Source organism: Heptranchias perlo, chromosome 25 (assembly GCF_035084215.1).
Source record: "Heptranchias perlo isolate sHepPer1 chromosome 25, sHepPer1.hap1, whole genome shotgun sequence".
NCBI classification, from domain to species: Eukaryota; Metazoa; Chordata; class Chondrichthyes; order Hexanchiformes; family Hexanchidae; genus Heptranchias; species Heptranchias perlo.
In genome coordinates, this window is record NC_090349.1 from 308,820 (window position 1) to 322,936 (window position 14,117).

Here is a 14,117-nt window from a genome sequence, read left to right on the forward strand (position 1 = left end):
TCCTGTACACAGTGTCTATTTATAGACAGTAACAATCTCTTGTACACAGTGTCTATTTATAGACAGTAACAATCTCTTGTACACAGTGTCTATTTATAGACAGTAACAATCTCCTGTACACAGTGTCTATTTATAGAGAGTAACAATCTCCTGTACACAGTGTCTATTTATAGACAGTAACAATCTCCTGTACACTGTCTATTTATAGACAGTAACAATCTCCTGTACACAGTGTCTATTTATAGACAGTAACAATCTCCTGTACACTGTCTATTTATAGACAGTAACAATCTCCTGTACGCAGTGTCTATTTATAGACAGTAACAATCTCCTGTACACAGTGTCTATTTATAGACAGTAACAATCTCCTGTACACAGTGTCTATTTATAGAGAGTAACAATCTCCTGTACACAGTGTCTATTTATAGACAGTAACAATCTCCTGTACACAGTGTCTATTTATAGACAGTAACAATCTCTTGTACACAGTGTCTATTTATAGACGGTAACAATCTCCTGTACACAGTGTCTATTTACAGACAGTAACAATCTCCTGGACACAGTGTCTATTTATAGACAGTAACAATCTCCTGTACACAGTGTCTATTTATAGACAGTAACAATCTCTTGTACACAGTGTCTATTTATAGACAGTAACAATCTCCTGTACACAGTGTCTATTTATAGACAGTAACAATCTCCTGTACACAGTGTCTATTTATAGACAGTAACAATCTCTTGTACACAGTGTCTATTTATAGACGGTAACAATCTCCTGTACACAGTGTCTATTTATAGACAGTAACAATCTCCTGTACACAGTGTCTATTTATAGACAGTAACAATCTCCTGTACACAGTGTCTATTTATAGACGGTAACAATCTCCTGTACACAGTGTCTATTTATAGACGGTAACAATTTCCTGTACACAGTGTCTATTTATAGACAGTAACAATTTCCTGTACACAGTGTCTATTTATAGACGGTAACAATTTCCTGTACACAGTGTCTATTTACAGACAGTAACAATCTCCTGGACACAGTGTCTATTTATAGACAGTAACAATCTCCTGTACACAGTGTCTATTTATAGACAGTAACAATCTCCTGTACACAGTGTCTATTTATAGACGGTAACAATCTCCTGTACACAGTGTCTATTTATAGACGGTAACAATTTCCTGTACACAGTGTCTATTTATAGACAGTAACAATTTCCTGTACACAGTGTCTATTTATAGACAGTAACAATTTCCTGTACACAGTGTCTATTTACAGACAGTAACAATTTCCTGTACACAGTGTCTATTTATAGACAGTAACAATCTCTTGTACACAGTGTCTATTTATAGACAGTAACAATCTCCTGTACACAGTGTCTATTTATAGACAGTAACAATTTCCTGTACACAGTGTCTATTTATAGACAGTAACAATCTCTTGTACACAGTGTCTATTTATAGACAGTAACAATCTCCTGTACACAGTGTCTATTTATAGACAGTAACAATCTCCTGTACACAGTGTCTATTTATAGACAGTAACAATCTCTTGTACACAGTGTCTATTTATAGACAGTAACAATCTCCTGTACACAGTGTCTATTTATAGACATTAACAATCTCTTGTACACAGTGTCTATTTATAGACAGTAACAATTTCCTGTACACAGTGTCTATTTATAGACAGTAACAATTTCCTGTACACAGTGTCTATTTATAGACAGTAACAATTTCCTGTACACAGTGTCTATTTATAGACAGTAACAATTTCCTGTGCACAGTGTCTATTTATAGACAGTAACAATCTCTTGTACACAGTGTCTATTTTTGACAGTAACAATCTCCTGTACACAGTGTCTATTTATAGACAGTAACGATCTCTTGTACACAGTGTCTATTTATAGACACTAACAATCTCTTGTACACAGTGTCTATTTATAGACAGTAACAATCTCTTGCACACAGTGTCTATTTATAGACAGTAACAATCTCTTGAGCACAGTGTCTATTTATAGACAGTAACAATCTCCTGTACACAGTGTCTATTTATAGACAGTAACAATTTCCTGCACACAGTGTCTATTTATAGACGGTAACAATTTCCTGTACACAGTGTCTATTTATAGACAGTAACAATCTCCTGTACACAGTGTCTATTTATAGACAGTAACAATCTCCTGTACACAGTGTCTATTTATAGACAGTAACAATCTCTTGTACACAGTGTCTATTTATAGACAGTAACAATCTCCTGTACACAGTGTCTATTTATAGACAGTAACAATCTCTTGTACACAGTGTCTATTTATAAACAGTAACAATCTCCTGTACACAGTGTCTATTTATAGACAGTAACAATCTCTTGTACACAGTGTCTATTTATAGACAGTAACAATCTGTTGTACACAGTGTCTATTTATAGACAGTAACAATCTCCTGTACACAGTGTCTATTTATAGACAGTAACAATCTCCTGTACACAGTGTCTATTTATAGACAGTAACAATCTCCTGCACACTGTCTATTTATAGACAGTAACAATCTCTTGTACACAGTGTCTATTTATAGATTGTAAACAATTTTACAACACCAAGTTATAGTCCAGCAATTTTATTTTAAATTCACAAGCTTTCGGAGATTTTCTCCTTCCTCAGTGTCTATTTATAGACAGTAACAATCTCCTGTACACTGTCTATTTATAGACAGTAACAATCTCCTGTACACAGTGTCTATTTATAGACAGTAACAATCTCTTGTACACAGTGTCTATTTATAGACGGTAACAATCTCCTGTACACAGTGTCTATTTATAGACAGTAACAATTTCCTGTACACAGTGTCTATTTATAGACAGTAACAATTTCCTGTGCACAGTGTCTATTTATAGACAGTAACAATCTCCTGTACACAGTGTCTATTTATAGACAGTAACAATCTCCTGTACACAGTGTCTATTTATAGACAGTAACAATTTCCTGTACACAGTGTCTATTTCCAGACAGTAACAATTTCCTGTACACAGTGTCTATTTATAGACAGTAACAATCTCCTGTACACAGTGTCTATTTATAGACAGTAACAATCTCTTGTACACAGTGTCTATTTATAGACAGTAACAATCTCTTGTACACAGTGTCTATTTATAGACAGTAACAATCTCCTGTACACAGTGTCTATTTATAGACAGTAACAATCTCCTGTACACAGTGTCTATTTATAGACAGTAACAATCTCTTGTACACAGTGTCTATTTATAGACAGTAACAATCTCTTGTACACAGTGTCTATTTATAGACAGTAACAATCTCCTGTACACAGTGTCTATTTATAGACAGTAACAATCTCCTGTACACAGTGTCTATTTATAGACAGTAACAATCTCCTGTACACTGTCTATTTATAGACAGTAACAATCTCCTGTACACAGTGTCTATTTATAGACAGTAACAATCTCCTGTACACTGTCTATTTATAGACAGTAACAATCTCCTGTACGCAGTGTCTATTTATAGACAGTAACAATCTCCTGTACACAGTGTCTATTTACAGACAGTAACAATCTCCTGTACACAGTGTCTATTTATAGACAGTAACAATCTCTTGTACACAGTGTCTATTTATAGACAGTAACAATCTCCTGTACACAGTGTCTATTTATAGACAGTAACAATCTCCTGTACACAGTGTCTATTTATAGACAGTAACAATCTCTTGTTCACAGTGTCTATTTATAGACAGTAACAATCTCCTGTACACAGTGTCTATTTATAGACAGTAACAATCTCCTGTACACAGTGTCTATTTATAGACAGTAACAATCTCTTGTTCACAGTGTCTATTTATGGACAGTAACAATCTCCTGTACACAGTGTCTATTTATAGACAGTAACAATCTCTTGTTCACAGTGTCTATTTATAGACAGTAACAATCTTCTGTACACAGTGTCTATTTATAGACAGTAACAATCTCTTGTTCACAGTGTCTATTTATAGACAGTAACAATCTCTTGTACACAGTGTCTATTTATAGACAGTAACAATCTCCTGTACACAGTGTCTATTTATAGACAGTAACAATCTCTTGTTCACAGTGTCTATTTATAGACAGTAACAATCTCTTGTACACAGTGTCTATTTATAGACAGTAACAATCTCTTGTACACAGTGTCTATTTATAGACAGTAACAATCTCCTGTACACAGTGTCTATTTATAGACAGTAACAATCTCTTGTACACAGTGTCAATTTATAGACAGTAACAATCTCCTGTACACAGTGTCTATTTATAGACAGTAACAATCTCCTGTACACAGTGTCTATTTATAGACAGTAACAATCTCCTGTACACAGTGTCTATTTATAGACAGTAACAATCTCTTGTACACGGTGTCTATTTATACACAGTAACAATCTCTTGTACACAGTGTCTATTTATAGACAGTAACAATCTCTTGTACACAGTGTCTATTTATAGACAGTAACAATCTCCTGTACACAGTGTCTATTTATAGACAGTAACAATCTCCTGTACACAGTGTCTATTTATAGACAGTAACAATCTCTTGTACACAGTGTCTATTTATAGACAGTAACAATCTCTTGTACACAGTGTCTATTTATAGACAGTAACAATCTCTTGTACACAGTGTCTATTTATAGACAGTAACAATCTCTTGTACACAGTGTCTATTTATAGACAGTAACAATCTCCTGTACACAGTGTCTATTTATAGACAGTAACAATCTCTTGTACACAGTGTCTATTTATAGACAGTAACAATCTCTTGTACACAGTGTCTATTTATAGACAGTAACAATCTCTTGTACACAGTGTCTATTTATAGACAGTAACAATCTCTTGTACACAGTGTCTATTTATAGACAGTAACAATCTCTTGTACACAGTGTCTATTTATTGACAGTGACAATCTCCTGTACACAGTGTCTATTTACAGACAGTAACAATCTCTTGTACACAGTGTCTATTTATAGACAGTAACAATCTCTTGTACACAGTGTCTATTTATAGACAGTAACAATCTCCTGTGCACAGTGTCTATTTATAGACAGTAACAATCTCTTGTACACAGTGTCTATTTATAGACAGTAACAATTTCCTGTACACAGTGTCTATTTATAGACAGTAACAATCTCCTGTACACAGTGTCTATTTATAGACAGTAACAATCTCCTGTACACAGTGTCTATTTATAGACAGTAACAATCTCTTGTACACAGTGTCTATTTATAGACAGTCACAATTTCCTGTACACATTGTCTATTTATAGACAGTAACAATTTCCTGTGCACAGTGTCTATTTATAGACAGTAACAATCTCTTGTACACAGTGTCTATTTATAGACAGTAACAATCTCTTGTACACAGTGTCTATTTATAGACAGTAACAATCTCCTGTACACAGTGTCTATTTATAGACAGTAACAATCTCCTGTACACAGTGTCTATTTATAGACAGTAACAATCTCTTGTACACAGTGTCTATTTATAGACAGTAACAATCTCTTGTACACAGTGTCTATTTATAGACAGTAACAATCTCTTGTACACAGTGTCTATTTTTTGACAGTAACAATCTCTTGTACACAGTGTCTATTTATAGACAGTAACAATCTCTTGTACACAGTGTCTATTTATAGACAGTAACAATCTCTTGTACACAGTGTCTATTTATAGACAGTAACAATCTCTTGTACACAGTGTCTATTTATAGACAGTAACAATCTCTTGTACACAGTGTCTATTTATAGACAGTAACAATCTCTTGTACACAGTGTCTATTTATAGACAGTAACAATCTCTTGTACACAGTGTCTATTTATAGACAGTAACAATCTCTTGTACACAGTGTCTATTTATAGACAGTAACAATCTCCTGTACACAGTGTCTATTTATAGACAGTAACAATCTCTTGTACACAGTGTCTATTTATAGACAGTAACAATCTCCTGTACACAGTGTCTATTTATAGACAGTAACAATCTCCTGTACACAGTGTCTATTTATAGACAGTAACAATCTCTTGTACACAGTGTCTATTTATAGACAGTAACAATCTCCTGTACACATTGTCTATTTATAGACAGTAACAATCTCCTGTACACAGTGTCTATTTATAGACAGTAACAATCTCCTGTACACAGTGTCTATTTATAGACAGTAACAATTTCCTGTAGACATAGTGTCTATTTATAGACAGTAACAATCTCTTGTACACGGTGTCTATTCATAGACAGTAACAATCTCTTGTACACAGTGTCTATTTATAGACATTAACAATCTCTTGTACGCAGTGTCTATTTATAGACAGTAACAATCTCTTGTACACAGTGTCTATTTATAGACAGTAACAATCTCTTGTACACAGTGTCTATTTATAGACAGTAACAATCTCCTGTACACAGTGTCTATTTATAGACAGTAACAATCTCTTGTACACAGTGTCTATTTATAGACAGTAACAATCTCCTGTACACAGTGTCTATTTATAGACAGTAACAATCTCCTGTACACAGTGTCTATTTATAGACAGTAACAATCTCTTGTACACAGTGTCTATTTATAGACAGTAACAATCTCCTGTACACAGTGTCTATTTATAGACAGTAACAATCTCCTGTACACAGTGTCTATTTATAGACAGTAACAATCTCCTGTACACAGTGTCTATTTATAGACAGTAACAATTTCCTGTAGACATAGTGTCTATTTATAGACAGTAACAATCTCCTGTACACAGTGTCTATTTATAGACAGTAACAATCTCTTGTTCACAGTGTCTCTTTATAGACAGTAACAATCTCCTGTACACAGTGTCTATTTATAGACAGTAACAATCTCCTGTACACAGTGTCTATTTATAGACAGTAACAATCTCCTGTACACAGTGTCTATTTATAGACAGTAACAATCTCCTATACACAGTGTCTATTTATAGACAGTAACAATCTCTTGTACACAGTGTCTATTTATAGATAGTAGCAATGTCCTGTAGACATAGTGTCTATTTATAGACAGTAACAATCTCTTGTACACAGTGTCTATTTATAGACAGTAACAATCTCTTGTACACAGTGTCTATTTATAGACAGTAACAATCTCCTGTACACAGTGTCTATTTATAGACAGTAACAATCTCCTGTACACAGTGTCTATTTATAGACAGTAACAATCTCTTGTACACAGTGTCTATTTATAGACAGTAACAATCTCCTGTACACAGTGTCTATTTATAGACAGTAACAATCTCCTGTACACAGTGTCTATTTATAGACAGTAACAATCTCCTGTACACAGTGTCTATTTATAGACAGTAACAATTTCCTGTAGACATAGTGTCTATTTATAGACAGTAACAATCTCCTGTACACAGTGTCTATTTATAGACAGTAACAATCTCTTGTTCACAGTGTCTATTTATAGACAGTAACAATCTCTTGTACACAGTGTCTATTTATAGACAGTAACAATCTCTTGTACACAGTGTCTATTTATAGACAGTAACAATTTCCTGTACACAGTGTCTATTTATAGACAGTAACAATCTCTTGTACACAGTGTCTATTTATAGACAGTAACAATTTCCTGTACACAGTGTCTATTTATAGACAGTAACAATCTCCTGTACACAGTGTCTATTTATAGACAGTAACAATCTCTTGTACACAGTGTCTATTTATAGACAGTAACAATTTCCTGTACACAGTGTCTATTTATAGACAGTAACAATCTCTTGTACACAGTGTCTATTTATAGACAGTAACAATCTCCTGTACACAGTGTCTATTTATAGACAGTAACAATCTCTTGTTCACAGTGTCTATTTATAGACAGTAACAATCTCCTGTACACAGTGTCTATTTATAGACAGTAACAATCTCTTGTACACAGTGTCTATTTATAGACAGTAACAATTTCCTGTACACAGTGTCTATTTATAGACAGTAACAATCTCTTGTACACAGTGTCTATTTATAGACAGTAACAATCTCCTGTACACAGTGTCTATTTATAGACAGTAACAATCTCCTGTACACAGTGTCTATTTATAGACAGTAACAATCTCCTGTACACAGTGTCTATTTATAGACAGTAACAATCTCCTATACACAGTGTCTATTTATAGACAGTAACAATCTCTTGTACACAGTGTCTATTTATAGATAGTAGCAATGTCCTGTAGACATAGTGTCTATTTATAGACAGTAACTATTTGTCTCATTCTCCAGCTTCACCCCACAGGATCTACAGGACTTGGTGGAGAGGTTGGAAGCCAAGTTATGGCTGATGAGCCCTGCCCAGCGCTGTCCGCTAATACGAGCCGCCTACCTTCAGATTGTTTCCTTCGTCGTGAATTTGTGCAGTCAGGATTTCTTGTGCCAGCTCCAGGGGGTGCTGCTCGCTGAACTGGACGCCTCACCCTCAAGGCTGATGGTACGGGAATTAATTGTTCATTAACTGTCACCGTAAGAAGAATGTCACTGAACAGTAGTGTAAGAACATGAGCAACGTCAGTGGCGTGAATGCCCATTCAAACCCCATCCCTCCAGTGCCCTAACTCTCCCATTCAAACCCATCCCTCCAGTGCCCTAACTCTCCCATCAAACCCCATCCCTCCAGTACCCTGACTCTCCCATCAAACCCCATCCCTCCAGTACCCTAACTCTCCCATCAGACCCCATCCCTCCAGTACCCTAACTCTCCCATCAGACCCCATCCCTCCAGTACCCTAACTCTCCCATCAGACCCCATCCCTCCAGTACCCTAACTCTCCCATCAGACCCCATCCCTCCAGTACCCTAACTCTCCCATTTCACCCCATCCCTCCAGTACCCTAACTCTCCCATCAAACCCCATCCCTCCAGTACCCTAACTCTCCCATCAGACCCCATCCCTCCAGTACCCTAACTCTCCCATCAGACCCCATCCCTCCAGTACCCTAACTCTCCCATCAAACCCCATCCCTCCAGTACCCTAACTCTCCCATCAGACCCCATCCCTCCAGTACCCTGACTCTCCCATTCAAACCCATCCCTCCAGTACCCTAACTCTCCCATCAGACCCCATCCCTCCAGTACCCTAACTCTCCCATTCAAACCCATCCCTCCAGTACCCTAACTCTCCCATCAGACCCCATCCCTCCAGTACCCTGACTCTCCCATTCAAACCCATCCCTCCAGTACCCTAACTCTCCCATCGAAACCCATCCCTCCAGTACCCTAACTCTCCCATTCAAACCCATCCCTCCAGTACCCTAACTCTCCCATCAGACCCCATCCCTCCAGTACCCTGACTCTCCCATTCAAACCCATCCCTCCAGTACCCTAACTCTCCCATCGAAACCCATCCCTCCAGTACCCTGACTCTCCCATTCAAACCCATCCCTCCAGTACCCTAACTCTCCCATCAGACCCCATCCCTCCAGTACCCTAACTCTCCCATTCAAGCCCATCCCTCCAGTACCCTGACTCTCCCATTCAAACCCATCCCTCCAGTACCCTGACTCTCCCATTCAAGCCCATCCCTCCAGTACCCTAACTCTCCCATCAGACCCCATCCCTCCAGTACCCTAACTCTCCCATTCAAGCCCATCCCTCCAGTACCCTGACTCTCCCATTCAAGCCCATCCCTCCAGTACCCTAACTCTCCCATCAGACCCCATCCCTCCAGTACCCTAACTCTCCCATCAGACCCCATCCCTCCAGTACCCTAACTCTCCCATTCAAGCCCATCCCTCCAGTACCCTGACTCTCCCATTCAAACCCCATCCCTCCAGTACCCTGACTCTCCCATTCAAGCCCATCCCTCCAGTACCCTAACTCTCCCATCAAACCCCATCTCTCCAGTACCCTAACTCTCCCATCAAACCCCATCCCTCCAGTACCCTAACTCTCCCATCAAACCCCATCCCTCCAGTACCCTAACTCTCCCATTGAAACCCATCCCTCCAGTACCCTAACTCTCCCATCAAACCCCATCCCTCCAGTATCCTAACTCTCCCATTGAAACCCATCCCTCCAGTACCCTAACTCTCCCATCAAACCCCATCCCTCCAGTACCCTAACTCTCCCATCAAACCCCATCCCTCCAGTACCCTAACTCTCCCATCAAACCCCATCCCTCCAGTACCCTAACTCTCCCATCAAAACCCATCCCTCCAGTGCCCTAACTCCCATCAAAACCCATCCCTCCAGTACCCTAACTCTCTCATCAAACCCCATCTGTTTTCATCCAATTCTATATTTGCCATTAAGTTTTACTTAGGGTTCCAAGAACCTTAAGTTTGTGTTGCAGTCTTTCATGTGGAACTTTATCAAAGGTTTTCTGGGAGTTCAGGTACATAGAATTTTCCAACATACGCCCCAAAGGTCAGGTGGATCTGCCTGCTGGCTGACTTACTGCATTATTTTCAGATCGTCCTCCTTAACTTGGTTGCTGTTGCTCCATTCTAGTTCCTGTTGTGACTGGTGGGTCTGTAGTTACCCAGGTAGTGCATTCATAGACTCAATGATACAACAAAGGCTATGGGCCCGACAACATCCCGGCTGTAGTGCTGAAGTCTTGTGCTCCAGAACTAGCCCCTCCTCTAGCCAAACTGTTCCAGTACAGCTACATCACTGGCATCTACCCGACAATGTGGAAAATTGCCCAGGTATGACCTGTCCACAAAAAGCAGGACAAATCCAATCCGGCCAATTACCGCCCCATCAGTCTACTCTCAATCATCAGCAAAGTGATGGAAGGTGTCATCGACAGTGCTATCAAGCGGCACTTACTCACCAATAACCTACTCACCGATGCCAGGACCATTTGGCTCAAGACCTCATTACACCTTGGTCCAAACATGGACAAAAGAGCTGAATTCCAGAGGTGGGGTGAGAGTGACTGCCCTTGACATCAAGGCAGCATTTGACTGAGTGTGGCACCAAGGAGCCCTAGTAAAATTGAAGTCAATGGGAATCAGGGGGAAAACTCTCCAGTGGCTGGAGTCATACCTAGCACAAAGGAAGATGGTAGTGGTTGTTGGAGACCAATCATCTCAGTCCCAAGACATTGCTGCAGGAGTTCCTCAGGGCAGTGTCCTAGGCCCAACCATCTTCAGCTGCTTCATCAATGTCCTTCCTTCCATTATAAGGTCAGAAATGGGGATGTTCGCTGATGATTGCACAGTGTTCAGTTCCATTTGCAACCCCTCAGATAATGAAGCAGTCCGTGCCCGCATGCAGCAAGACCTGGACAACATCCAGGCTTGGGCTGATAAGTGGCAAGTAACATTCACGCCAGACAAGTGCCAGGCAATGACCATCTCCAACAAGAGAGAGTCTAACCACCTCCCCTTGACATTCAACGGCATTATCATCGCCGAATCCCCCACCATCAACATCCTGGGGGTCACCATTGACAAGAAACTTAACTGGACCAGCCACATAAATACTGCGGCTACAAGAGCAGGTCAGAGGCTGGGTATTCTGTGGCGAGTGACTCGCCTCCTGACTCCCCAAAGCCTTTCCACCATCTACAAGGCACAAGTCAGGAGTGTGATGGAATACTCTCCACTTGCCTGGATGAGTGCAGCTCCAACAACACTCGAGAAGCTCGACACCATCCAGGACAAAGCAGCCTGCTTGATTGGCACTCCATCCACCACCCTAAACATTCACTCCCTTCACCACCGGCGCACCGTGGCTGCAGTGTGTACCATCCACAGGATGCACTGCAGCAACTTGCCACAGCTTCTTTGACAGCACCTCCCAAACCTGCAACCTCTACCACCAAGTAGGGCAAGGGCAGCAGGCACATGGGAACAACACCACCTGCACGTTCCCCTCCAAGTCACACACCATCCCGACTTGGAAATATATCGCCGTTCCTTCATCGTCGCTGGGTCAAAATCCTGGAACTCCCTTTCTAACAGCACTGTGGGAGAATCTTCACCACACGGACTGCAGTGGCTCACCACCATCTTCTCAAGGGCAATTAGGGATGGGCAATAAATGCTGGCTTCGCCAGTGATGCCCACATCCCATGAACAAATTTTTAAAAATATATGGAGACTGAGTTAAAGCAATCACTTGTCTCTTAGTCCTGTGAGTGGAAAATTTATGAATGAATCTGTGGAGGTACTAGCACTCTTGAAACATGTAGGTCCCCTTAATATGGCCCAGACCCTGCACAACTAATCTGAACAGTGTATGTTTGTGGGACTTGTGCTGGTCTGAAAGGGTATTAAACAAGCCCATTCGAGCCTCAGGTGATTGCCCCATTCTGGTCCAACTCACATCCAGGGCAAATAGCAAGACACAGAGCAATCTAGACCGAATCCTAACTGGGCATGCTCAATGTCTAGCATCTGAGTTGGTGAATGCAAAGCACGTATGTGTTCTGACCCAGTGAGTGAGGAATGTGATAAGAGGTAACTTGTGTCTCTGCCTGGGAATGGCCAGTGGCCCCGATCGCTTACTGGGAACGATAGGACCGCACCTAAGTGACAGCGACCATAGATTTGACATGATGTTTGATCATTCAATAACCAGTTATAGACCTTAAAAAGGGCCAACTACAAGCATATGAGTGAAAACCTGAAACAGAGTCAGTGTGGGAAGGGGCAGGACTGACCAAAACCTCAATTGAGAACAAATGGAATACATTGAAGGACATTTCACTCAGCTGTGTTTTGTCGAAGGGGTCGAGTTGTTCATCCACTGAATTCATAGAGTTTGAGTGTACACCACATCCATGGCACTCGCCGTGCTCAGTGTAGGTGACCACAACCCTGATCATATTCTTCAGCACCCCGCGGGTCGTCTCATAGATCAGACCCGAGACCCACTTGACACTGCCACGGTGAGCCAGGCAGCAGTTGGCTGGTTTAGCGATGCCCCGGATGTTCTCGTGAAGCACTTTGCGGTGCCGCTTGGCTTCGTTCCGACTTTGCCCCATCCTTAGGCCCCACCCTGTGCTCCCATTACTTCTGCCAGACATGATGGTTCTTTACAAAAACTGCAGCTGAATCACTGAATCGTGGAGTCGAATGCCAACGTGAGTTGGAGGCACTGCTGGGAGGAGCAGTCTAAGTAAATACAGAGGACTAGTAAACGCAGATTAAGGAAATGTGATCATATACAGATCAATCGGAGAAAACAACCGGAAGGAAACCTCCGGGAAGAATACAGAAGCTTCCAAAAAGTGTAATTAAGGCTCTGACTGAAGTCCCCTTGCATACATACTACATGGAACGTACAGCACAGAAACAGGCCATTCGGCCCAACAGGTCCATGCTAGTATTTGTGCTCCACACGAGCCTCCTCCTTCCCCGCTTCATCTCACCCTATCAGCATGTCCTTCTATTCCTTTCTCCCTCATGTGTTTATCTAGCTTCCCATTAAATGCATCTATGCTATTTGCCTCAGCTACTCCTTGTGGTTGTGCATTCCACATTAAAGAAGTTGCTCCTGAATTCCCTATTTGATTTATTAGTGACTATCTTATATTTATGGCCTCTGGTTCTGGTCTCCCCCACAAGTGGAAACATCTTCTCCATATCCACCCCATCAAACCCTTTCATAATCTTAAAGACCTCCATCAGGTCACTCCTCAGCCTTCTCTTTTCTTCCTACCAAAATACACCACCTCACACTTATCTATAATGAAATTCATTTGCCAGTTACATGCCCATTCTGCAAGTTTATTAATGTCTTCCTGTATTTTGTCGCAGTCCTCCTCAGTATTAACTATACCCCCGCAATTTGGTGTCATCCGCAAATTTTGAAATTGTACTTCCGATTCCCAAGTCCAATTTAGTTTTAATTTTGCCCTTATTTCTGTATTCATAGAAACATAGAAAATAGGAGCAGGAGTAGGCCATTTGGCCCTTCGAGCCTGCTCCGCCATTCAATATGTTCATGGCTGTTCCTCTATCTCAATACCATATTCCCGCTCTCTCCCCATACCCCTTGATGCCTTTTGTGTCTAGAAATCTATCCAGCTCCATCTTAAATATATCCATGGTGTGTCATTATTGGCTAGTTTGTTCTTGTTTTTTAGTGGGATATATTTCTCCTGGACTCTATTGATCACCGTTTTAAATGTTTCCCA

The 14,117-nt window shown here is 40.5% G+C and overlaps 1 protein-coding gene across 10 annotated transcripts in view; it reads left to right on the forward strand.

Moving 5' to 3' along the window:
- The window catches only part of si:ch211-225b11.4 (tRNA (32-2'-O)-methyltransferase regulator THADA), a 186,260-nt gene that overhangs the window by 96,401 nt on the left and 75,742 nt on the right, over window positions 1-14,117 (forward strand). For all 10 annotated transcript variants that reach the window (XR_010967159.1, XR_010967158.1, XR_010967160.1 and 7 more), the window contains one exon: window positions 8,252-8,456. Coding sequence is in view for 5 of the 10 variants with exons in the window: in XM_068005415.1 (XP_067861516.1) it covers window positions 8,252-8,456 (205 nt within the window). In the remaining 5 variants the exon portion in view is untranslated. The remainder of the gene's footprint in view (window positions 1-8,251; window positions 8,457-14,117) is intronic.